General features: G+C 42.0%; 2 protein-coding genes across 3 annotated transcripts in view; both read right to left on the bottom strand.

The window, feature by feature from the left end:
* aopep (aminopeptidase O (putative)) overlaps positions 1-3,393 on the bottom strand; it is a gene marked incomplete at its 3' end in the record, with an annotated part of 32,106 nt that extends 28,713 nt beyond the window's left edge. The window contains exons 1-4 of the mRNA XM_084025708.1: positions 3,383-3,393; positions 1,809-2,620; positions 1,380-1,549; positions 416-635 (exon numbers count right to left, since the gene is read on the bottom strand). Coding sequence (XP_083881834.1) covers positions 416-635; positions 1,380-1,549; positions 1,809-2,590 — 1,172 coding nt within the window. The 5' untranslated portion in view covers positions 2,591-2,620; positions 3,383-3,393. The remainder of the gene's footprint in view (positions 1-415; positions 636-1,379; positions 1,550-1,808; positions 2,621-3,382) is intronic.
* A 515-nt stretch (positions 3,394-3,908) lies between these two features.
* dock8 (dedicator of cytokinesis 8) overlaps positions 3,909-26,624 on the bottom strand; it is a 50,312-nt gene continuing 27,596 nt past the window's right edge. For both annotated transcript variants that reach the window (XM_084024433.1, XM_084024434.1), the window contains 26 exons: positions 26,256-26,348; positions 25,244-25,339; positions 24,477-24,626; positions 24,076-24,189; positions 23,705-23,860; positions 23,076-23,215; positions 22,733-22,896; positions 21,808-21,959; positions 20,382-20,564; positions 19,780-19,906; positions 19,192-19,279; positions 18,969-19,065; positions 18,329-18,463; positions 17,963-18,115; positions 15,241-15,399; positions 15,054-15,154; positions 13,242-13,434; positions 12,505-12,648; positions 11,952-12,083; positions 11,469-11,603; positions 10,957-11,046; positions 10,536-10,772; positions 10,303-10,446; positions 9,093-9,199; positions 6,271-6,441; positions 3,909-5,609 (listed from right to left, as the gene is read on the bottom strand). In XM_084024433.1, the coding sequence (XP_083880559.1) occupies positions 5,558-5,609; positions 6,271-6,441; positions 9,093-9,199; positions 10,303-10,446; positions 10,536-10,772; positions 10,957-11,046; positions 11,469-11,603; positions 11,952-12,083; positions 12,505-12,648; positions 13,242-13,434; positions 15,054-15,154; positions 15,241-15,399; positions 17,963-18,115; positions 18,329-18,463; positions 18,969-19,065; positions 19,192-19,279; positions 19,780-19,906; positions 20,382-20,564; positions 21,808-21,959; positions 22,733-22,896; positions 23,076-23,215; positions 23,705-23,860; positions 24,076-24,189; positions 24,477-24,626; positions 25,244-25,339; positions 26,256-26,348 (3,513 nt within the window). In that variant the 3' untranslated portion in view covers positions 3,909-5,557. The remainder of the gene's footprint in view (positions 5,610-6,270; positions 6,442-9,092; positions 9,200-10,302; positions 10,447-10,535; positions 10,773-10,956; positions 11,047-11,468; positions 11,604-11,951; positions 12,084-12,504; positions 12,649-13,241; positions 13,435-15,053; positions 15,155-15,240; positions 15,400-17,962; positions 18,116-18,328; positions 18,464-18,968; positions 19,066-19,191; positions 19,280-19,779; positions 19,907-20,381; positions 20,565-21,807; positions 21,960-22,732; positions 22,897-23,075; positions 23,216-23,704; positions 23,861-24,075; positions 24,190-24,476; positions 24,627-25,243; positions 25,340-26,255; positions 26,349-26,624) is intronic.

Genomic DNA, 26,624 nt, shown 5'->3' with positions numbered 1-26,624 from the left:
GCTGGGCTGCTGCTGGAGGAAAACCACGAGGGGAGGAGGAGGATTACTGGAAACCTCTGGCGGGCTTGCCAACCTGCTGGACAGAGGAGAGGGAGACCCCAGCCCAATCTCACTCTGCCTACAGCGAGCCAGCCCTCTATATCCTGTGCCTCCATACAATTTACCTCTTTTGGTCTCCAGAGATAATATATCCTGGGCACTGAACCCAATGTACTATAGTACAAGCTTTAATGTAGTTCATAAAAAGCTGATTGAGGAGTGCTTCCTATCAATCAGCCTAACTTCACCTGCACCGTTTTTAGGTATATGGCCAAAGGAAAGTTCCACCATGGAATGTTGAAGGGCCAGACGTGGGTTAATAACAGTCTGGAGAGGAGGAGGTCTTACCGAAAGAAAAGAACAAATAATAAAATACCTGCCAGTCTTGAGTGGAGAGCCCTTTACTAAACCGATGGTGCTTCCAGGTCCAGACATAAGGTCCGCCTCACCAGCACATGGTTTGGCCGTCTTGTCCGTCGCCCCCCTTTCCGATGCTGGGGGAATTTCTGCTGTGACTTGGCGCCAGTGTCCCACTGCCAAGGTGAAGGTGGAGGCGGGCATGGCCATAGTGACGTAGTAATTCCAGATTAAGAAGCCTGCAGAGAGTAGAGGGAGGGTACGAGTGAAAGGCTGCAAATGTCAAAGGTAGCGCAATGGAAAAGGATAACAAAGAACGAAGGAAACATTTGGACTGAAAGGCCATTCAGTTTCACTTCACTATTCAGTCTGACGTCGTGGTCGTCTCACGTCTCGTTATTTCATCCTAACCAAACCGTATCCCTCACGCCAAGCTATCAAATGACACACATCTATGGTAGTGGTTGCCACAAGCGGTTAACATCTTTCATATCAATTAAGGAAATATAGCAAATTAGGAGTTTATTCTGTATGTCAACTGACCACATCCAGTACAGCTGCGTTAATCTCATCCATACTTGTATCAATATTCAGGCTCGAGACAGGAGTTTAAAACAGATGTCAATGAGCAACAAATCTGTTTGAATTATGTTTCAGAGATCTGGAACATGACGAGCGCAAACTTGCTACAAAGTAAAACATATAACCTAAGTTCAGGTCCCAATAATACCAACATTGTATATTTTAAATGTTTTAATTTAAGGATGTAAACCAGAAAAACACAAATAATTCAATAAAATGTACATTTATTATTGAAAAAATAGTCATAAGCCAGATTTTCTAAACAAGAACGAGATCGAGGGTGTTTTATGCGGCACAGAATGAAAGCCCTTTGAGACAAATGTGTGATCCTGCGTCATATTAATAAAATCAACTCGTCTTCTGCTGGCTGTCACAAAAGGTTTGTGAAAATAAGAGCTTACGTGTGTCCCCGTCCTCAGTAGGTACAGTCTGCTCCTCCCCGCTCATCAAAACCACACACTCACAGGGGGCCCGTACTGTCGCCTGCCACGTTGACATGGCAACAGGCGGCTCCTGGCAGGGGAAGAGTGCTCGGTTGTTGATGGGAGAACCGGCAGTATAAACACACACCCTGGAAGGGTAAACAATGGTAAACTATAAACAACCCCCATTTCAAATCTCAAAGGATCCACACACACTTACACGTAAAGCATCCACACACAGAATATAACGGCCTGGAGCGTTTTGTTTTTTGTGAATTAATGAATCAGTATTACTCTTTTCTAACACGGTGAGCACAGAATATTACACTGTAATTGTGCCGCCAAAAATTTAAGAGGGATGTGAAAGCCACAAAAATGGCTTGAATGCTTTGCATCCTGCAGACGAACCTGTTGTCCTGGTCTTTGGTCCACCTCACGGAGCCTCCTGCCGGCCTCGTCTCATAGCAGATCCTGATAGCGCGAGGGAACTCCTGAGGTGACCCGACTCCCTTCTTCCTCACCTGTAGACTCCATTTGTCTTTATGAAAATGCAGCGTGCTCCCATCCTTAGCACCAAGGGCACGGCTACACAGCGAAAAGAGCCGGCGCTTCTGCCTCCATCGGCTAGAGGGCACGGAGATGAGGTTCTGGACGGCGGCTGCTTGTGGGCTCACTGAACTCGCACCTGACTCCTCAGACGTGACCTTTGGTAGAAGGCTATACATGGCTGCCACGGAGGTGACGTCTAACTCGTCCACCTTCGACACATCGAGGTCACAGCAGTCGAGCAGTAGAGTAAAATCACCATCACTGGTGGTTTCCCACGAATGTGAGGACTGAATATTTTCACTTCCAGCTGCAGACTGTGTCGATCCAGCCTGAAATTCAATGCTCTCTCTTCCTCTAGCATCAAACATCTCTGTTTTTGTCGTAGTCTCCCCGAGTGCATTTGCAACATCCTGCACTGTATCCACAGTCCCAACTCCAGGTCCAACATCATCCTCAGCCTTAGTCTCCACTGCAGAGCAAGGCTCCAGGAACAGAACGATACGACCACCGATGACCTCCCTGTCAAAATCAACAGTCAGGTCCAGCACGTAATGTCTGACTAGTATGTGGCTCGTATTGGCTCGGAGTGGGAGGTCATCTGTGCTCGGTTTTAGGTCCTCGCCTGGCTCCATGTCACACATATAGCATCAAAGTAGAGATCAGAGGATAACCTAAAGAGGCAAGACAAAAGGGGTAGCTTTATTTTAATGAGGTTTTTTGTTTCCAAGTTACATCTTTTTATTGAGTTGATATTGTATGGCTTCCTGGGGACTGAGGGGCTTGCTTTAGTTGGTCTAAGTGTTCTTCCAGTGTTACTGTGAGGAGGTCAGATCTGTCAAGAGTCTGTATGTTCAACCGAAAAACTTGAAATGTCAAACTCCATCAACACATTCCACAAATGTTTCCAAGTTGGAAGAAGGTTTCATGATCCCATTTCGAGCTGCATTATTAAAGCAGCACTAGATGATAACTTAGCTGCTGCACCAGGAGAAGCTACCGACCTGCAGCCTAAAGCTCTTCTGCTGTACATCAGTTTGTTTGCTGTCTCCATCTCTTCAGCCCGCTTTGGGGCATGAAACAGACTGGGCAACACGGAGCTGCAGTTACCACTTACAGCGAAACAAATCCTGCAAGAGGATGGCTAAGCGAGGTAACATCCTCACTTGTGGGCTATTAATTGTGTTCAGTGTATTTCTGCATACTGTTACCATAGCTAACTGACAGTATGACAACAGCAGGGCGCCAAAGAGTTGGCAATAACTTGGCGTCACAAGTCCGCTCTCCGTCATTAAAAACTCGACAAACTACAGCGACGGCGTCGCCATTAATCACCGAATTCACTCTAACTAATGGTGGTTTTAGCCAAATGCCCCAAAAGAAGCTAGCAACATATCGCCGGTACTCGCGTGTTGTGAATGAAATCTACAACATACCTGCATCCGACTTGTCACCGTCGAGCAGTGATGACGTCGCATTGACGCGACAGCAGAAGATTGTAGTTTTTCCAGGCTCACTGTGAAGGACGTGGATATTTACCAGATAACATTTTAGTCATCAATAAGAAGTCGAATTAATTACTTAACTATCACAGTAGCCTACTGAAAAAAATATATAAATAAAATGGAGATGGTTGAATACAAATAAACCAATGCAATTATGGTATAATTTCAGAAAACTTCAACTCTGAAACGTTAATAAAATTGCCTACGTGATTGTGATGATGACATTGAATATTTGCAACGTCAAAATTAAATCTGCAGATGTTGTCCCTGTAGTAATATAATAATAATAATAATAATAATAATAATAATAATAATAATAATAATAATAACAACAATGACCTGTCAAGGGTGTATCCTGCCATCGCCCTAAACAGGATAATAATCATCATCATATTAATATTTAAATGCCATTTCTTGAAAGAAAGAGTTTTAAAAACAGTCATTAAACACAGTGGTGACAAATGTGCATATATTAAGTTTTATTCTGGTTCTTCCAACAGCATTGTATACATGACAAGTTAAAATTCCACATTAAATAAAAAAAACAACAAGTATGAACATAAAGATAACTGATAAAGAACCATAAATGCAGTCTCCAGTGGTAGAATACCACTAATATGTCATATAACACCAGCGTTCAGTTATGTATTGCATGTTTCAAAACTTTGTATACATTTTAAATAATACTCAAACTGTAGGATTCATTTATCCATGTATCATATTAATGAAAAATAATCGAATGAGCATTAATAATGTTTATAAAAGTGTATACCTACTTTTGAACTGAAAGTACATTTACATCACTGAAATAGAGACCAAGCTGTTTCATGAATTTCAAATGAAATCAGGTTGCCACTCTTAGTAAATCTCTCCTCTGGAATGTTTTCTGATGAGTAAACACACATTGCAAAGCACAGCTGTGTGGTGTGACATTTCAAAAGGTTTCAGTTAAGTATCTCAGTTCCTATAAGTAAATAAGGAGGAATTAAATGTGGCACTGTGTGTATCATAGGAAGTGGACTATTTACAAACAGGTTCTTAAAATTACTGCAGTATACACCGAGATTGTAACAGTACACCGTTACTAAATCCTGCCTACTGAATTATATTTCCGATTAATATCATTATTGCTTTTATCTAAAAATAAATTTCCATAAAATGCAAAATAGTTTTTCATACCTTTGTAAACAATCTGATGTAATACATCTAATACATACAAAATGGGGATTTAGAGATAAGCCGTGTGTAAGCCTCAGATAGAGTAAGTCTATATGCCTCCTGTGTAATTACATCAATAAGTTAAACTCTTCCATTAGCTACATGACCAGGTACTGCATGATCAACAGTATTAAGACAAAAACGGCCTAAAGAGCTAACACAGGAAATCGTGTCTATTTTTCCAGTGCACAAATCCATCCATGCTCTTCCTGCTCTAAATAGCACATTTCATGCTTAGACGCTCAGTGGAATTTCAGAGGCCCTTTAGCACATAACTGAATCATTTCTCACCACGGAGTACGAAGTGACTTCAGCATGGCACCAAAATCTTCTATTCCAAACACGACCTAAATAAACACACGTCCATTCACACATTAACATACACACAGGACACAAGCATCATTGGCACACACACAGGCTCCGGGCCAGGAAGGACCTCAGTGAGGATCTCTAGTCTGCCTCTGTACCAACCAGAGGAAATGTTTGCAGCATTATTAGGACTTGCAGTTATCTTTTTTTTTTCTCTCTTTTAAAAAGGAAATCAACAGAGCCAAAGCATCTGAAGATTTTACAGTGAAATGCTCAATCAGCTACACTTTGCTTGAGATTCCCACCTCCATACATTTACTCTTCTTTTGCCTCCTGTAACAAACAACCGTGAAATCATAAAAGTGGATGTGCAGCAGACATTAATAAGCACTGCTGGACTGCCGAGTCCTGCATTATGGGCACAATGTACTGCTCCAGCGCAGAGGAGTGCAAAGGTATCACAAGGCAGCTCCTCTTCTCATTTTCTCCTCTTTCATCTTATTTTCTCTTTTCCTCTCTCGGTTGCGCGACAGCCTCCACTTCCTCTCCGTAGCGCTCTCTCAGATGAGCCGTGGCATCTCAGGAGTTTTCCTCCTGAGTTCGGCGGAAACTTAGGCGTTTGAAGGAATCCCTGTGAGACGCAGAGGACAGGTGGATGAGGGGAGGAAAATACAAGATAAGAAATGGTGATGACAAGGAGGAGGAGGACAAAGGGTCAGGGCAGTGAGGTGTAGGAGAACAAACGCACGCCGAATGGTTCCACGAGCAAGGCACAAAAATAGCATTTTTTGTATCAATTACTCCCTTGATCATCACTTTCTCCTCAATTATACCTGCAATCATATATTTTAAAAAGGTGGCAGACAAACTCATATCACACTCTACTGTGGTAATTTGATCAAGCCTTCATATTCCAGAGGCTGAGTAATTGATAGAAACAATTAAATTAGTAGATGCTCAGCATGGAACTACATTGCAAAATGTATCAAAATGACCGCGGTCGATCACGAAAAGCACTTGGTGGGCAATCAGTGCGTATTTCATGGGTAAAATGTGGCATTGGTTCACCACTCAATCTGTGTACTGTGGCTCTTGTTCAGCTATCAATATTTGTCGAAGCGACGCGGACAGTGAGAATGGATCTCCGCTCAATTCCATTTGTTCTCACTTCCCTTTGAATTCAGCAATCATACAGAGTGATGAAAAAAAATCAATGCTACGTGTTTCTTTTACCCACCGCTGTCTCTTGTCAAAACAGTATTGGCTTTTTTGACTTGGTGGGGTCTGTTTACCTGTTCTCAAGCCGAGGCCTGATGATGGGTTTATAGAGCTCAGGAATCTTCCTCTCCAGCATGGGCCTCAGGCTCTCTCTCAGGCGGTTGTAGTTCTTCTTCAGCTCCTGCTGGTACTCTTTCTGGTCATGTGTGATCAGGTGCTTATTCTTTTCAACTGCCTCCCCGCACCTACAGGCCAAAGAGCAGAGCAGGGTGGAATCGGGTTTTTACATTTTTTTGTTTTTTTATGGCATTGCGTGAGATGAAAAAAGGAGGTGAATGTACTCCTTGACCTTGTTAATGAAATAACCTAAAACTTAAAAAGTAAAAAAAGCTTCAACAATGATGATATGCAGTAACAGTCTTGCAGTAATCCCCTCCCTGTCCCAAAACCTTGAGAAAACATCATGTAACTATTTGACATAAATCGGACTACTTTGCATGCCAGAGCTCTAAATGTGAGTTAACAATGTACTTGATTGTAAGGAATTCCTATATTGGATCTTTCCAAGTACCCATAAAAATCTTATTCTCCCTCATGGTAAAGGCGAGCGCCATGAGATCTGAAGAGCAGAAGGCGGGTACGGGTATCCCCACAGTCCTCTATCATGACATGTGTAATGACCAACATACAGAGCAGTCTGCGGGAAATAAGAGAGACTGAGATGATTGCAAACACATGTGGGAGTTGAGCTCTTAGCTTTAACAGGGGGCAATACAGCAATGTCGTGTAACAGTACCCAGTAAATACGCAGCTAATGAGCAAGGACAGTCAGAGTGAAGGATTTTCCAAGCATAAAGAAAAGCTCTCTATCTGACTGCTTGGTTTGAGGATTTTAAAATGAATTCTATTTAAATATCTTAATTTTTATCAGTTGACTAAATAAGAGTATTGTTTTCTTTGATAAAACAAATTATTGCATTTGCAACAAATTCATGGGTTTTTGGAGATGACTTTAAAATCATCTGTTGGTGGCATAAGATAATCCAAATTTAGGTAAAGCGGAGGCGTGACTAGACAGCAGCAACACTGTCTAGGCTTGTGACAGGCTGAGACATTTAATGTCAATCAAGGAAAAAACCCACCCAACATGAATCTGTCCAAGCTTTAATTTCTAAAACAATACCTCTTAGAAATGCCATCAATGCAGAAGTTAGAGCAAGTGAGAGCCATTTTGCAGATCACATGTACTGACTTTGATTTTTAGTTGAGACAACTGTGATTTAATCCATTTTATCACTTGAATGATTTCCTCTTAAACCTGAATTACAAAAACATGTCTTAGGTCTTTACAAAAAATACAATAAGTTATCCAAACTGTGTTTTAACAACAAAAAAATGTCTTAATAAATCTTTTTTTAAGAGTACCCCTGAACTAGTGCTAAGTCATAACCCATTTTATATCCGCTAGGTGGAATCATATCATGACAACATAGATAAAAGTCAACAAAATAAGTTATTATTTTTATATTTAACATGTGAGTAGAGATGTATCTAATATCGGGCATAAAAGGAGATCCCGGTTCATTGAATAGAACATAAAATATTCCAGCAATTGTGTTATTGTTGCAGCTATATCATAGCATATGGACATACCCTGAACATAACCGTGCATCCGTTAACAGTAAAGAGTTGCACAGAAGATGACATACTGGAGTGTGAAGCGTGGTGTCTGAAGGAGGCGTACTGTGTGCGAAGGGAAATATTTACTTCAGTGAGACAAACTTAGAAAACGTGTGTTTTCCTGAGTGGATTCTATTAGAACATCACTGTCAAGAAGATTGCCTTACAAAAGGGTCCAGTGTCAGATAGAAAATAAACCTTTATAAAATTACAGTAAATATTTGCCAACCTGCTTGTAGCAATCGAGGCAGCTGGAATGTGACACGAGGGCTAGAAAATGAAAACCACCTTTTGGAAGGAAAGTGCAAATGCCCACGAGATGAGAGCCCACACACACACACACACACACACACACACACACACACACACACACACACACACACACACACACACACACACACACACACACACACACACACACACACACACACACACACACACACACACACACACACACACACACACACACACACACACACACACACACACGCAGACAAGACACACCTCCTGCACCAAACCACCATCCTCAGACACACTGCTGTGGATACGGTGGTTTTAAATTATGTTCTGAATATTCAAAATATAATGAAACTCTTGGGAACAATAAAGCCTCGCAACTCAAGAAGAAAACGTGCTCAGTGACATTATGACGAAAAGTATCTTCCACTGTCACATGGGAAATAAAATATCCCCGGTCACAACGGGTCAAATCATCTCACACTCCTCCTACTGTACCTGTTTGGTTTCTTTAACTGCTGCTACTTTAGGCCCAATTACTATTTCCATCCCTGTATCTTGACTGACACTCTGCTTAAACAGCAGGATATCAGTCTCTATGAGTCACAGATGTCTACTGTGCTCTTTTATCTTCCCACATCACCGGCGATGAAGTATATAGAGAGCATCCTGGAGAAGACTTTCACTCCTTCAAGTCAAGTCTCACAAACATACTGATTTTTTTTACCCAGGAATCTCTTTTAAGTATTGTTCTATACTTCCACCTACTGAGCTAGTGCCAGCCACTGGTAACAGTGAAGGGAAGCAGAAATGCAAATTCAAGTAAAACAGTAGCTCCTTTAGGTTTTTTTTTTTTTTTTTTTTTGGCTCACCATGAAAGTTCTTGTTTTGGGGGATTTTTGTGGTGTTTTTCCTGATTTTTGCATGGCTTTGGAGCAGCGTGGAGTCACTAGGTGCCGTTTCTTTGATCGTATCTTACCTCATTATAAACTCTTTGAAACACAGGCGCAGTTTATTGTGGTGACGGAAGAGCTTCGGGTCTGCTGGGATCTCATTCAGGAAGACCTGGGCTACCTCCAATGGGCCCTACAAAGAGGGGAGGGGACGAAAACAAAGAGACAGAGTTAGAGAGAAAAAGACAGAGAAAGCAGAAATTGGAAGAAGGACGAAGGAAAGAGAGGACGCATTTGAGTGTGTATGAACAAAGGAGGGATGAGGGTGTCCCTCATTCATGCAAGGGGAAATGACTTCCTAACTGAATGCATAATGTATAGCCGAGATGCTGAAGTAGAACATGAGGAAGATATCAGATCAGAGAAGGAGCCATGTTTGGCCTCCCGCATTGGCTAATGTCACCACTAACCCTGCATACACCCACCATTTGGCTCCCATTTGCCCAGTATGAGATCTTGTTATCCCAACTTATATTCATCATAAAACCACAGCACGCTCGCCTAGTGCCTGCATCACGACAGGAACATTTAAACAGCTCTGATTAGCATCATAAACGTATTGAGCCCGGGCCTCAGTCCGTGGACCGAGCTGCAGACTCGACGCGCAGAAACCCAGCCTCCCGTGCTGATTACAGCCAAGAGTTATATGTTTACGGAGCTGCTGAGCATTAGTGTTATGTATACAACCATCAGGTCGGAGCGAGGGACCTGTCAGATTAGACGCTGGAAGATAAAGCATAGGGGGAGGGAGCGGAGACGCTGTAGCTAGCTTCATCATTACTCCCAACATTCGGCAGGCTGGCAGGACCTGGAAGCTATCAGATCAAAGAGACCTCCGGTTCAGCATGCCGTGCAGCGGGGACATGAAAGGAAAGAAGGGCCATGAATTGACGTTTTAACTAAATCAGGGGAAATGCAAAGGAAGGATTAGGGTTGCGGATGGGGTGAGGGCTTTGATGTGTGATCACTGTCATGTCTCCCACCTGCACGCTTTTACTACAATGGAAACCGTAAATGTGATAAGATAAATAGAGGTAAATTATTCTGCTTTACTCCCCCCCCCCCAGCAAATTAAGAAGGAACACTCAGGGGACAAAAAAGGCTATGTGTGATAACAAGAGCAATCATTCTGAGAGAACAGCCATCATTTGGTTAAGCATGCAGTAAGTGATCTTTTCAGCTGTAACAGGAGCAGACAGACGGTAGAATAGAAGCAGAACTCTGAAATGGTCCTACCTGGTTCACAGTGGCTCCCACAGAGCCTTGTAGCAGCATCTGTAACATTTTAGCATCGGGTTGTTCTCTGTGAGTGGCCACCGCGAGCTCTCGAGTCTTCTTCTGCATGTCCTCTATGGCCACCTCAATAGGGGTCAGGTCAAACTGGAGACAAGATAAGAGGTAATGTTGGATGAATCTATTGCTGCAATCATTAAAACGTGGAGACAAATTAAGACAAATTTGACACGTACCTCCTCTTTCTGGATGACGTTGATCCGGGTCTTGATGTAGGGGAAGGCATGCATGGTGGTGAGGATGGTTTTCCTCTTGTACTGCTCGTTGAGTTCCCCCCGAGGTCGCCCGCTCTTCGTGAACGGCGTTGTGTACATGAAGCGCCGCAGGTTGAAGTTCTTCTCAAAGTTTGTCAGGCGGTCTTTCATTTCGTAGTCATCAAAGAAGGGTTCTACGTAAGTGATCTGGATATATGCCTGGAGAACAGCGGTGGTTTACTTTTCACTGACAGGTTTTTTTAATAGATGCAACAAATCAGACACAAATTAAGAGACACCTTGTGTGTGTGTGTGCGTGTGTGTGTGTGTGTATTATAGATTTTTTTTAATTATTATTACAGTACAGAATGACATGTAGCAGTGATCAGTGACGGTGATCTACCTTGCTGGGGTTGAGTTGTTTTCTGTCCACTGGTGTAGAGTCCTTGATCATCACCAATGCATCTTCTCCAAAACACTGACTGTAGAAGTTCTGAGAGTGGAGGAAATTATTGTTCATAATATGATCATGATTTTTATGCATATATTGAATGCTATTCAAGTTGGAATAAAATGTTAAAAGAGAGCTTAAAAGCACGAAATAACCTGAATGTCATTTAGCAAAGGATTCATTGACTTATTTGATTCAAGATTGAGGCAGACATTGTATTGCTCTTTTTAGGTATGCAAATTAATTCTAAGATTTAAAAAAAAAAACTCACTAAAAGAGATGATTGTGAGTCTTATATTAATGCAATCTGTTCAACTCAAAGTCTCAGTGATTATCAGATCCCACCAGTCCAGCCAGGCCCCATCTTCCCCTTTTCACTCCACCTAAATTACCCATTAATTCAAGACATGCACATCAGTGCACACACACACAGACACATCCTCTTCCCTCCCTTTCCTCTTTACCTCCAGCCTGTGTGATATCTCAGGCAGATGTGTGATCCCTGGCTCCTTGTAAATGAATTCCCGTTCGTCCAGGTCACCGAACTTGGCCCCATAAAAACCCACCCGGAAATAGGTTCCAAACATCCTCTTATGGCCCTGGAGGGAAGTAAAGAGGAGATTTCATATCACTCTCTATTCAGCATGACATGAATAAAAAAAAATATTGTAAAATATTCTCTCATTATGTCAATAACCATTTATGAGATCACGTTGAAAAGTTTAGCACAACAATGATATTGTCTATTTCAAGAATCTTACCCAAAGTCATCCTAAAAGGACATTATTTTGTCTCCTTAAGAAATAATAATGAAAGAAATAGCTTTTTAATTGCTTTTCAACTCTGCAAAAGATCTTTCTAAATGATCATCAACAGTACATTACTGTCTTTCGTATTTCTACTGAGACCTGAATTGAGAAAATTAAGCAGTTGTTAGAAGGTATTACCTTCTGAATGATGTTATCAAAGGCTCTCTGTAGTTTGTCATGAGTGGACGCCAGTTTTCTGAAATCTCTGTGAGCCTCTAGGATTGGTAGGATGATCTTGTAGACCTCGTTCACTGCTTCAAAGAGAGCACCCTGATAGGACAAGCATCACGGCTGGTTAGCGTCACCACATACAGGACGGCATGAGGAGACATTTGCATTCAACACTAAAAATATGAAATATACTTTGGCATGGCCGTCCTTATATTTAGCATTTACGACTTAACAGAAACACTGTATCCCAATTCCATACTACATACTGTAATACTAGTCTTTTAGTGTTAACTATTAACTTAATAGTTACTTCCATAAATCTACTCAAAGGTTGAAGGTGAAGTACAATAAAAGCATGAAGCTTGGTCAACTTTAATGCCTTATCTATAATAATGTAGAGAATAGGAAATATGTATGTATCAACATTTGTACGTGGTATGAATATGGGACACAGCTGCAGGTTTCTCTGTTAACACTGAACATAAATATCATTAATATCAGTGCAGCCTCTTGGTCTCACGTTGCTGAAGAGCTCGGCGGCCTGCTCTAGTAATCCCACCAGGCCGCTCTCTGTGAAGTAGCGTCCTGAACACACCCCGTCCTCATCCGGGGACAGGATGTCATCCGACACCGCCGACTCCTCCAGTACATTGGGGGAGATGTTCTGAGAAGACAATTGGACAACCAATCGATCAATTAGCTCTATTAACAAATAATCAATCGTGTGTCCGACTATACAAGGAGGACGCCCTACAGTGGGAAATGGAACTAATTTGAAGACCATCCAATCAATGACCCGCTGACGGCTGCAGGTCAGAGTGTCCTGTACTGAAGCGTCACAGAGGTCACGTGTGTGACACGGGCTCATCGATAACCCCGTCGTCGCAGTGACTGCTATAACTGTTTTCAGTGCAGGGGAACAGTCTGTCCCGCTCCCACGGGAGCACATTTGCCTCCCCCTCCTTCAACTTCAAAGGTGGTGAGCAGAGCTACCAGGGGACCATATTTATATGTTGTCGTTTTGAGCGTACAGCTCCCCCCTCTGGACATACACACAGCCAAATTTGGAGAGAAAAAAAGTCAGCGGGGAGATGTGTGATGTGGTGTGTTGTGCAAGGGTGGGCTTCAAAACAACCAACACACACACACAGCAAACAAATGCTGGATGCTTACTTAATGTGGCTGTCTAGACACTCGTTTTAATTATTAGTTCCTTGCTAATTATGGTGTTTGTATCTGTATTTGTGTGTTCTATACCTGGAAGGTGACACTACCAACGGGCAGGTACTTGTGATCTTCCAGCATGCTGAGATACTCGGCCACCAGGGCAGCAGCGTGGACCAGACACATAGCCGACTCGGTGTAACACTTCCTGTTGTTGTGCTTCTCTGCCATGTTCTGCAGCCAGGTCAGACGGAGGTCAGGAGATGTCTGGTAGCCCTTCGCTATCCTGGGGAGGGGAGGAGAAGGAGGGTATTGTTGTATTTTTTTTCTTCTTTCCTTTCCTTTATTTAACCAGGTAAAAGTCTCATTGAGATTACCATCTCTTTTTGAAGACATACAAACAGACAATAAATACAACATGGACAGGAGACACTGTCATAAAATAGCAGAATAGCCATCCCTAGGAATGAAAATAGACAAATAGACAGATAGTCTCAACTACAATAAAAGCTTAATGCATTTGTAATATGGACTAAAACATAGATACATGTCCAGTGTGTGACACAAAAGCATATAAGTAAAACACTTTACAACACAAGCAGGTCAGCTACAGACTTTGTTTGAACTTAAAACGAGTCTGAAGACTTATTCAACCTCCACTGGCCGTTGTAATATCTTTAAATAACCCTGGTTCATTTGTATGCTTATTTCAGCCCACTAGTTTGACATTACGAGCGACAAAATGAACAAAACGACCGAGCGTGGCCAGCTACATTACAGCAGAGTGGCGGTTGCTCCGACACTCATTGACGTAGTCATGTCGTTAAATAGCACAGGAAACTGGCTAACAGCATTTTTGGTTGGAATGGGGTGAAACGAAAACATATGATCGCTCGATGCTTCACTGGAACACTAAAAAAAAAAGAAAAAAAGTTGAGAGCAGCTCAACTCTGACTCTTAGCGTGTCAACAAGTGTCTTTTTGGGATTTCATGTCACCAGCTCCCATTGAATAAGACTTGTAGCTGCTGCTGTGTCATAGTATTAGCATTTATAAGGGTTGCGTGTTGCACTCCATAGAATGTGAACCACGATGACACCCGCAATGCTTAATTCCTACAGTTAGGGATAAACACTTGTCCACATATAAAAAGTCAATATCTAAAAACAGAATGTGTTCATGAGAGCCAGTGAGGCAGTCATGAAAGTATTTGGGTCGTTTAGCGTTTTTATGGGCAACAAAAAAAAAATATGGAAAATGTTTTTTCTGTTTCGGTTATCCTAACAGCATGGGGATACATCTGAAACCCTCTGAATGAATTTATTTATAAAGCAGGTGAGTCACTATATTATACAAATGAATTCAAGCATCTGGAGACCAAATGTCTTGTGCATCAATGACCTCTGTGTTCGGGGGAGCTCGGAGGTAAACGTTGGGGTGATTCTAGGTAAGTGTGTAAAGCTAACGGCTCGTTCTGTCCTGGCCGTCAAACACTCACCAGCTGACTGGGACCCAAACAGAAAGGTGCATGATAAATGACGCATGCTAGTGACATTAGAGCACGTTGAGGTAAATTGCCTAAATCAACACACAGAACATGTATGTTCTCTTTGTCCCACTGTTTCCCCTTCATGTTCACACACACACACACACACAAACACAGTTTGCATTTGCATATACACAAAGCGAGATCAGGAGACTAAACTGCTACCACATGGTTACCATAGTGAGGGCTCCAAATAGAGGCAAAACAGCCCAGACCACAGAGAAATAGGAACCAGCAGCACAACATAAGAGAGAAGCCACAGGGTGATGAGAGAGGAGAGGGGGGAGAGAGAGAGTGAGACACTGAAGACGGAGAGAGACAAAGACGCAGCCTTTCAAGGATGTTGATGAAGTTCCTCACCTGTACATGAGGTCCATGAGCATCTCGGGATCTTCCTGGAACTCCCTCATCTTCACCGTGTCTGACAAAATACTGTTAAGGTTTCTTAGAAGCTCGTCCACCTGAAAATACAGACAAACACAAGAGGCAGGAGTGAGCCTGCGATCGGATCGGTATCAGCGATGTAACAGTCAGTGGGATGTATTACCTGTGAGGGCAGCTGAGTGTTCTGCATCTCAGTGTCCTCCTCTGCGTAGGCCAGGATGGTGCGGAGTGAGCGGCGTAGGTATTCCTCCTGGAAGTCTGAGGACTTGCCCACCAGCGAGGCCAGAGACATGGTGACCTGCATCTTTACTCTTGAGAAATTCTGATAAAGACAGAGGGGACCGTGGTGAGTGTTGGTGTTTACCATTTTACAGCGTTAATCATACGACAAGACAAAGCACTAGTTTCTAATGTGACTCTGAAGCCTAGCAACGCTGAATTTCATGTGATTATGGGTTTCCACGGACTCAGAAATTAAAATGTTCTTTTCCTTTTGATGCCTTTCCTGTAAGCTTTAGAAAGCCTCTATAAAACTTCCAATAATGACCGGCGCATGTATTATTTTTATTTTTATTATCAGAGACAGGCTGTTATGTTTGTCTGTCAGTTGCAAAGCACCCTATGTTCATCAAATGTCATGATGATAATACGTTTAACTTTTTCTTCTTAATGTAACACTGAAGTAGGCAACATATGACTTACAGATATTACTACGGCTTTTATTTCTACTATTACTACGACTACTATTTCCACTCTCATTTTATTAATTGTTGTCTTATCCGAGTTGTAAACATATGCAGAGCTTATCTTATAATTAACTACTTTATTCTTCATATTTTGGACATATCAGTAAGGTATCAGAACATACTTATGATCACTCTTGCCGAAAAAAAGTCTCTCAATAGATCTGAACTAAAGCAAGTATAATATATGGAAGGGAAAAACGTATAAATAGGCTCATTATATGAAGCATAAAAGATCGAAAAACACATCTGCATACTTTACCATAAAGAACATTTCCAATTGGTGATTTAATTTGGGGAATAAAAAATCCTTAAAAAATGAAACAACTATAAACTGAAGAGGAAAATGTGCACATTGTTGTGTGGATGCAATATGCTGAATATATAAAGGACAATCTAACGCGCAATGAAAACGTATGGGAGGTTATGAAATCTCAAAATCTGACAGCACACAGATTAAAACAGCTTTAAACTCATATGCTATTATACAACTGAAAAAATAAAAAAAATAAGCTAAACTCATGTTGGTAAGCTGTTTTGTGGTTCTCTCCCCTCATTTTTTTGTCCAAGCCCCCCTCCCCTTGTCTCTACATCCTTCACACTACCTGTCCAAGATAACAGGCCTGACAAACGCCCCTCCACCCTCTGCAGCAGGGACTGTGTGAGTGTGCCCATGTTTGTGTGAAGTCCCATCCATCTTCAGCATGACCAGCTAAGCGGGAAATGATCTCCCATTAGCTGGGACATAATCACCCATGGATCATCTCTACGGCCCCATTCTGTTCAACTGAGCATGGAGCCAGAGCCTAACCACCTTCGCCGCCTTCTAACTCAGCGTGAACGTGTGTGTGTGCGCGCTCAAAAGCACCCTAAATGATAGCTTAAGCCAACACACAACTCTTGTCGTCGTTCTCTCTCCTTTATTTCTCATGTGCCCTTTTTCTTGTCGGTTTTCTTGCCGACCGCTGCAGAACTGGACACAGTTTAACCACAGGTATCTGCTTTTTGTGATTTGTTCCACTTCCCCGGTGGGAAACAAAGCCTGGCATTTTCTTTTTATTACCACAATCTGAAATTATAGTAAAAGATGGACAGCGGCAAAGAGCGTGTGTGACATACAGAGAGGCAGACCGGGGCAGATGAAGGGAGGAAAACATAAACAAAGGAAGAGGCGGAGATGAAGATCTGTGTGAATGAGGCATCTAGCTGCTACGCTAATCCAGATCACAGCTTGCTCTGTATACACCATGTAAACAAACATGCGCTGGGACACGGACATGGGAAGTCCTCTCTTTAAACCGTAGATACTGTTTGTGTGTAAGCGTGCTCCCAAGCTGGTGCCTGACTTTCATTAAAGTGTACAGACTGTAAACACAGGAAGTATCGACTCCAACAGCGGTTATCGAACTAGCAAAGAAAATGAAAGAAGATACTCCATCCCAACCCTCCTCCTTCAGATCCGACTCTCTTTCTTTCTTTTTTTTTCATTTCGCTAAGTCACTGCTTCACCTCTGGCAAAAAAACAAAAAAAAATACCCTGTCTCTATCGTGATATCCTCCTTTCTGCCCCTTTCACACTCTCCCCCTGCCCTTGAGGCACATACAGTATACAGTATACACACACATAAGCGCACGCACACACACACACACACACACACACACACACACAGAGAGAGAGAGAGAGAGGTCTGGCTGTCATTAGTTAAAGAGGGGTTGGAACATGGCGAGGCAGACAGTGACATATCTCTCTGCTTTCTACTCAGAGACACATCCTTCAGCAGAAACTTTCTGTGGCACGCTCAAAATAGACATGGAAAAGACATTAAAGCCGAGCAGGAGAGGGAAAAGTGGAGGAGACAGGCTGAGACGTGTGCGACAGACTCCCCGCTTCTACGTGTGTTCACGAGCACACGTGTAGCATAAGCAATTCTCAACTCTCATGTGCACTTAAATTAAATTGGAACCGGCGTAAATGCAAGTCGTCCCGCAAGCTCAGACGTTAGATGAGGTTTTTTTTATCTGACAGGAAGGCAACCCATGCCTGACATATGCTTTGTTTGTGTGTGTGTGTGTGTGTGTGTGTGTGTCTGTGTGTGTGTGTGTGTGTCTCACAACCCAACATATACATGGGATCATCCTTACGCTGGCGTTGTTGTAGCTGTATCTCATGATGAGGTAGAGGGTGGCACAGGCTTGGCTCCTGTTCTCATCAACAGGGCTGCTGCAGTACTGAAGCACCTTCTGGCACAGGTCCGCACACTGCTCTGCCTCCTCCTCAAATAACAGGTCCCCAAACTGCACACAAACACACACACAGACAAATTAAACCAGGTACACGCAGACACGCACGCATGTATACATACATCATTCTTGCTTGCATCAGCAGTTTGACACCCCCGCGAGCAAGGAAGAACATTTCATTTAGACACAGACGGCGGTTTGTGCAAACACACACCCGCTCGAATCTAAAGTGCAACTAAACACGCACGCACGTCATCATGAAAGTACCTTGACGACGAGCGCTCTGAGTGTGCTGAAGGTGTGAGAGAGGAAAGTGGTGCTCTGGTTGCAGGTGAGAGAGTGAAGTAACACCTTCAACACCCCGCCGATCACACTGTCCTTACACTCAGCCAATGGCACTGCCTGGACGGGAAGACAAAACATTTACCAAATCATTAAGGGACAAATGGTAACAGCTATGGACACACTGGGAAGAGCAAGTCAACTCTACAGTCTGCACAGATGTGTGTCAAGCTTAGACTGGGTCACATGTGTGGATGGTATATTATGCCATCGTTGTACTCATTAAATATTGTGTTCATTCATAGCAATTAAAAACATTTACCTCTGCAGTCAACCCACTTTCTACTCTGTTTTATGGTAATTTACTGAGTGATAACACACACTGCTTTGGACCGAATTAATTGTTTTCCAGCCATTTTCTCAAGAAAGCTGATCCAGATTTATTTAAATGTCTAATCAGGAACTTTGTATTTTAATTATGCATACAAATTAAGTGACTTTTTAATAGAGCTGATGAAAGATAATCTCTTGTTGACTCTTTAATGCCGTATTGCCTGTGGACTGCACGTGTTCATTTTCTGTACACAGAGTGGTGATAGTGCATGGGTGAAGGTGAGAATGTGACCTGTACAATGGTTTCCAGCAGGTCCAGCACTATGAGGTTCGACTCTGTGGCTAAATTTCCACTTATCATTGCCTCCTGGTCCAACTCCGCTTTAGTCCTGATGGAAGAGAGTGAGACAGATATTTATAGAGGAAAGCACACAATTATTTAAACAAAGAAAGGCAGCAAGAAGGACTGACAGTCACTGATAGAGCAAGAAGAGAACACGCAGGTTATAACTTACTTATCCTGCCTGTCGTTGGTCTGTCTCCACTGAGTGAGGTCTTTCCTCCATCGTAGGTTCTCTCTCTGACCCACTGTCCTATCAATTCCTGTGAAGAATTCAAACGCAGCTAATTATGTATCATATTTCAGTGAGAAAACTATATTATTATACTTGAATACAAATGATATACAAAGCTATGTCATAGCAATCAATGCCGTATAAAACGAAGAATTCATATTATGTTTGACGACAAAAAAAAAACAGGCAAATGAGAGGATTTCTGTGAAACATTGCTGCTAAAAATCAAACATTTGAAGCTGTATTTTCACAATGATCAAACATGTATTTGGTCTCCTTATAAACCAGAGTCTGCCCATATTTGAAATGCACCTTAACAGAGAGCAGACTTAAGTTGGATGCTAACCTAAGCGTGTTATTTGTAACCTGAAATTGGTTCTTACAGTGACTTGCTGACCACACATTTCTAAAGTAATGATAATGTTCACTAGTTTGGAGGTAGCTCCAGTTCAAAACGTGGAACTATTGCAGAAATTACAGATCAAAATTCGAACATAAAAAGCAATTCCCCGAGGGAAGATACAATACCTCCAACTCGTTTCATCATCTCCCCGCGGGCTCCCATTCCTCTCAGCAGGGCTTCTTCCAGCTGCTGCTTGGCCTGCTGAGATTTCTGTAAGGCCTGGGTGCTCACTTTGTCACTGCTCTGTTTGCCCTGCGAACACATATTCACCAGGCACAAAGTGTATACTATTAAAACATTTGAATTTATCCATAAAGTCTGTGTGATAAACACACGTCATCCCTGATCCAAAATGCAGTTTAATCATTTATTGTCCAACAATGGAATCATGTTGTTATGAGATCGTGTTACACAATTACGTCATGTAAATTAATAACATAAACATACCAACTCAAATTTCTGAGAAAATCTGATGATTTTGCACTAAATGCCTGTATTACATGAGAAAATACTCAGTACTTTTCATTTTCAACAATTTATTTTACACATGATTATACATAAATAGCCTTTTTTTCATATAGAATATATATTTATTGAACTTTCAGAATACATGCTATGTGATGTATATCGATATCAAGATATGAAATGACCTACATCGTTAAAAATGTCTTTTTAACCATTGCTGCCACTCCACTACAAAGCAAGTCGATAAATGAATCGTACTGACCCCGTACTCAAAGCAGGACACACAGATAGTGAGGAGCTCCAGCAGCTTGTTGAGCTGCGAGGGAGGCATATCTACAGTCCAGCGCTGAATCAGACTCCCATCGGCGTTCTTCATCACCCACAGGAAACACACCAACAGGTGGCGACTGGTGTCTGCTGCCAGGGTGGCTATGGATTTACCGTGCTGGGAAAGAGGAGAGAGACAGACATGCGTTATGATACAGTAAAAGGTAGCTACCATATATGTGCACCCAGGTCAAGAGAGTACCAAACAGGAAAGACATAAAAGAGACGTATGCAAAACAGGATTCCAGTGTGTTCAGAGGTTAACAAAAATGAATGGCATTCTGTTTATATTCTAACATAACAGATCAGTCAGGTTGAATGCTTTACAGCACCAGGAATTCCTATATTTCTATTGCAGCTCCCTAAGAAACACATCCATAACACTGTCAGCGTTGGTCTCCTGCTCTTCCAAATGAATCATACAGCGTACAACACAAGAGCATCTAACAAACTGGCCGTGTATCAATCACAAGCTTCTCTCAAACCACAAACATGTCTGGCCACTTCTTTCCAGTCTTGGCTCTATTGAAGTATGGTTCTTTTTCCTCCATCTTAATAGGCGTTAAATCTACCGCAGATTAATTTACCTTCATTCGTGTGATGAATGAATCGCTACTATAGAGGGCTGCTGCAGCTTCACTGTGTGGCAGCTATGATGAATGTAGCCATTAACCTCCTGGTGTTCTCGGTGTCCCACCTACAACCTGGTTTCCAGGTCTCTGTTTCACAGCCGAACCGGGTGAAGCTCACCGGAAAACAACGTCATATTTGTGGCGTGTAATCAAAATCATCAGTCCGCTGCTTCATGTGGAAAAAAAAAAAACATCTCTGTTGCTAACATGGTTTCAAGAGGAACTGCCTGAAAATGTGGAACGAGCGCCATGTTTGGATTTGTGATGGATGCCAAGCTGACGGCTCAGTTGTGCGAAAATCTGTTTTTCCACAACGGTATTTCATGTAACAACATACAAGCGACTGATTCATCTCCAGGAAAGAAGCGTGGAAAGAGAGAGAGAGAGAGAGAGAGAATGGCAGCATTCAGTTTTAGTGGCTGTGTTGTTGCTGTAGCTAAACTTGATGGATGTGTTTGTCAACGAGGAAGGCCCTGTTCACTTATGATGGCAATGCCTTCCCATAAACCATCTCCCGCAGACGTGTACGTGTGATTTTTCAGGATGGATGAAGTGTGTGTGTGGCTCTGACAGCTAATCAATCTACCTCAGCGCGGCTCACCTGTTAGGAGGCGAACGCTCACGGATACAATCACATGCACATGCACTTTTGAACTTTTTAAAAATAATGAAAAGCATGCTACAATGCATTATCATTCCATCATTAAGTAAATTATTCCAGAATCTTACCATGGACGCCATGGAAACGAGAGCATTCCTTCCCAGCGTGTTGAAGGGGTTTCCGGCAATCGCCATGGCAACAGACTGATTGATGGGTGCGACATTTTCAAGGTCATCCTCGGGTCCGCCAGTCTTGTTTTTCCCGCCGCGCGTGTCACAAACTACGGAGACAAACAGGGGTCAAATATGTGGGAGGAGAGAGATCTGGAGCACTGTGCAAATCATCCGACACTACAGAGTCGTGAAAACAGATTGAGGAATGAAGCACTAACGCATGCTGGACGACACCATACATAAGAAGAAATATATATGATTCAAATACTGTTAGATTAAATTAATCTTGCTCAAAACACAGTGACAAAAATACGGAAGCCCCCATGAGGCAAGTGAGAAAAAAAACTAAACTGCCGATCCATTCCCCAATTCTTGATCTAAAGTTTTTGCCAGGTGGAAAAAAAAAGTTTTGCCAAGGATAATAAAAATAATTAGAATAGTTTTTCTTCGTTACTTTTCTTGCTTTTTCACCACTGAAAACAGGTGGCTAAGAAGCATTTTTTTTCCTATGTATTTGTAGTTGTGATACTCATTTTAGACACAAGCGGCTTAAAGTGCACCACACACCCATGTTCTAAATAGCATTCATGCTTTCTTCCAGGTTGACTTGAATTCTTAATGCATTCTAAACACAAGGTACATATATTGTATTTTCTTTTGAAAATTAGGATAGTGGTGCACTTCAGCTTCTTGTGGCCATAATGAACATTTTTATTCTTCTCACATGCCTCAAAGGGCTTCCATACAAAACAATGGGTACTTCAACTTCATAGATCAAAAAGGACCTCCCGGTGTGTGTAATTAAATGAACAAGTATGCAATGTACGTCTCAGAGAACGTGTGTGTCTGTGCATATATATATATATAAATGTATAGATACCAGTGAAATCCAGATAGTTGGTGGAGTCGATGATAATCCCCACCAGGGAGAGGTAGAGAGCAGCAACCTTGGCTCTGACCTCAGGTTTATCACAGCGATTGTCCAGATCATGGGAACAAAGCAGGCTGTAGATGGCATTGATGGCCTTCCTCTGGACCTTTCCCCTGTGAACAAAGTTACATTCAATCCACCAATGACAATAGACGTATACAGGATTCAAGCATAAGGCTGAGTCTGTGATTTTCTGTCATTTATGCCTTGAAAGAAAACGGATAAAACGTTTAGCTTAGTATTAACAACATGATAAGGAGGTAACAACTTGAAAGTGTCTGTGTTTCAATACCCCTCTGACTCCATGTCCAGGGCGGCACTGAGCTCCGTGAGCAGCAGACCGGTGAGGTAGTGCTGCTGCTTGAATTCCTGAGAAAGCTCAAACAGCCCCAAGATCCTCTGCTGCTCCTGGAAACTACACGAGCTGGAACTCTGAATGGAGAGACAAAACGAAGGAGCGACAGACACAATGTGAGGCACAGGATTAGGGTAAGTTTTTTCCTTAATGCACAGTAAAGTACGTTTCCCAACAGCTCATTTGAAACCGAAGCCCATCTAATCTCATCCACTTTATTTAACGACTCCCTGAACTCGCCTTTTCAATTATCCTTAGCACAAGCATATTTGTATTTTCCAGGATGTTTTCTCTTGAACATCTCTGGCAAATGTAAAAGCGTGAGGGCCCAAGCCTTAACACAGCCGTGACGATAATCCTCATGCAAACACAGGGTCTAGGCAGAGAAGATGTCTTATGCTGCGCAAACTGTGAAACTTTCTGAGACAAACCATTCACTTAAGGGCTGTATAAAGAAAGTTGCCTTGCCACAAATGTCACTTTATCAGATTGGTGTATTTACTTTGAGTGATGATATCACCTGATTTGCCTGAATTGCATATTATTATACTGACAAGTTGGCAGACCTGTGAGGAGATAGATGGACATGGGGAGGCTGGAGCAGAGGCAGGGCTACTGAAGAAGAGGCTCAGGTTGAGGTAGTGCTCATGACTGCACAGGATTCGCAGGAACTCCAGACGCATGCTAATCAATGTTGGCATCGACACATTCTTAGCCGACATCTAGAAGGGAAATAAAAAAAAGGGGAAAAAATCTATTAATATATGATAATACATCAAAACATATACCGTTGTTAAATAAAAACATCTTGGAAACGGTATAATTATAATACACTCTTCTCTCAGAATCTCACATAAAAGAATTCCCACAGATGAACTGAATTCATGCATTTAAAGACACATTAAACTGTTTTGGCTTGTAATCAGTGTTATTCTACCTGGTTGCAGTAGTTTTTCACCAGCTGAAAGACAAATCCTCGGTCCATGAGAGACAGCAGGTCATAGAGGAAGAAGGCCAGGCTGATGTTGACTTTCTCTGCTTGCTCTACCTCCTAAAACAACAACAATCAACAGAAATCGGAAAGCCGCAGTGAGTGGATCTTGCCAAGGATCTCGCTGTGACAGCTGAGCTTCTGATACCACAGAGGCAAATATAATTAGCACCTATAACTCCCTGTTGTTTTGAGGATGCTGGCAACAGAGGCTGAAACGGCTTCTAGCCAACACAGGGATCAGAAGGACAGCTGCAGTAAAGAGTTTTGGGACTGGACTAAGTTACATTCGTCTGACTGCCTGAAATATTGATGAGCAAAATACCCATCATCATAATATTGCTCACCTTTTGTTGTTTGACAAGGATGGTCCCAATTTCAGCTGTCACTACGGAGACAATGGTGGTGATGTCATCTTTAAATCGGTCAGAGAAGCGGCTTCTCCGGGGGACACTGTGCTTGTCGAGTAGAGACACATGCTGAGCCATGCTTTTCACCTGTTTGGGCAAGCACACACACACACACACACACACACACACACACACACACACACACACACACACACACAGCAAATGTAAATCATCAATAGGGAACAAAAGAAGGAAAACCATGCTGCATGTTAATTGAAAGCATGATTGATGAATATGCATGTAAATCAATAACTTGTAGTAATGGTAACCTGATACTAACAGAACGATGATTCATAATTTATAATCACCATCTATCCCTATTTTTCATTAAAATAAATGAATAAGCACAAAAAGATGCCTTTTATGAATAAAAGTGAGCATCTTTTAGTAGAGTTATTGAAGAAAGAAACAAAGTGACAAGAGCTGAAGGGATTAGACTGATGATACACTTCCAACTCTCCAAAAGAGTGATGAATTGTCAAGCGGCTTGATAAATGACAGACTAGAGTGTCAATGCCTTTTAGTTCACCACACAATAAAACCATCATCAATCTTTAAAGGTGTGTGGCCACGAGGTCATGTGTTGTTTGGTGGGAGTCACTTTTATTACTTCATCCATTTATCATGAACACCTTAAGCAGTCCTTTTGGGTTGTGTGTCAATCAAAAAAAAACTGTACAATTCTTTAAAAAGCCCACACTAACCAGCAGCTCAAAGAAGAACCAGGCATATTTGTATGCATTCTCTCTGCAGACCCCCGTGCTGACGACCATCTGCAAGGCCAACTCCTCGTGAAACTGCTGCAAGAGAGAAAATACACAACGTGTGGTTAGAAACAGCCTTAGTTTAGTAACACATGGAATAAAGCATATTCTATTCATTAGAGAGCCTGGAAGTATGATACTAAATATCAATATGAATTTATTTTGATATAATGGTTGAGGACAGTTTGGAACAGGAAAAAAACATTAATCATAATGCAAACGACCAAAGTGTTCTTAGTGGCACACTGCCACCTTGTGGTAACCACAGGCAACTGCCTCTTCATATCTGAGTAGTATTGAATAATCCTAACAGTAAGAAGTAGAATTCTTCTTCCTAATGCTACATATATGATGATTGAATTACATAATGCATTATGCTACAGATATCATTATTTAATTCCTTTATTTCTAGGTCAATATAGTGTCCTCACATTGTAAATGAATGGTATGAATATAAACAGCAATTATTTAAGCCATAATCCACCCTGAAAGAAAATGCATTACCATATTACACTACAAATTTAGAAGAAGGATATGTGTCAATTTAAATCATATGCATGGACTTCTCAAACATTTATTCTTTAAACCAGTTCGCTGCAATAACTCAGCTATATTAGACTATAGTACTCAAGTGTTATGCTCTATTCAGCAACATTAAAGATTAAATTCACCACGACTGGCATTCGTTGCACCCGTCTACTCTTAAACGTTCTCATATGAGGACTCCTCACTGTGCATCACTGCTTATACATTACTGTATAGCGCAGTTTCCAATTTTGCATTTTAATAATTCTCAGTTGGATAGAATACATCAATTAATTTTCAATAAATTGGAATTAATATAATCGTTTCCAACAAGGTGCTCCAAACTTGAATCAGGAAGCCGTCATGTATTATATCACATAGCGTGATGGTGGGAGGAAGTTAAGGAAAGGGAGGGGAGCCTTTTTACCTTTCTGTTGGAGGGCCTGGTGCTTCCTGTGGAGTTCTGGTGGTTGTTTAAATCCACAATGGTGGACATACGGCTGCCTGGGTTGTTGTGGCCCTGGAGACGGGAACACACAGGTTCCATTACATTGACCGTGATGGATGCGTTCATTAGAGTGGCGTCTAGTGGCCTATTAGAATACCTAATGTACTGTGGGGATGAATAGCAAATGACTGTTTTGTGTGTATGTGCAAGCATGCTGGGATATTTACATACTGCACTGTGTGTGTGTGTGCGTGTGTGTGTGTGTGTGTGTGTGTGTGTGTGTGTGTGTGTGTGTGTGTGTGTGTGTGTGTGTGTCTCAAATATAGAAGCACATATATCGGCCTGGAG

The sequence above is a fragment of the Eutrigla gurnardus genome (assembly GCF_963514095.1).
Source record: "Eutrigla gurnardus genome assembly, chromosome: 13".
Classification (NCBI taxonomy): Eukaryota; Metazoa; Chordata; class Actinopteri; order Perciformes; family Triglidae; genus Eutrigla; species Eutrigla gurnardus.
This window is presented reverse-complemented; position numbering and strand designations above follow the sequence as displayed.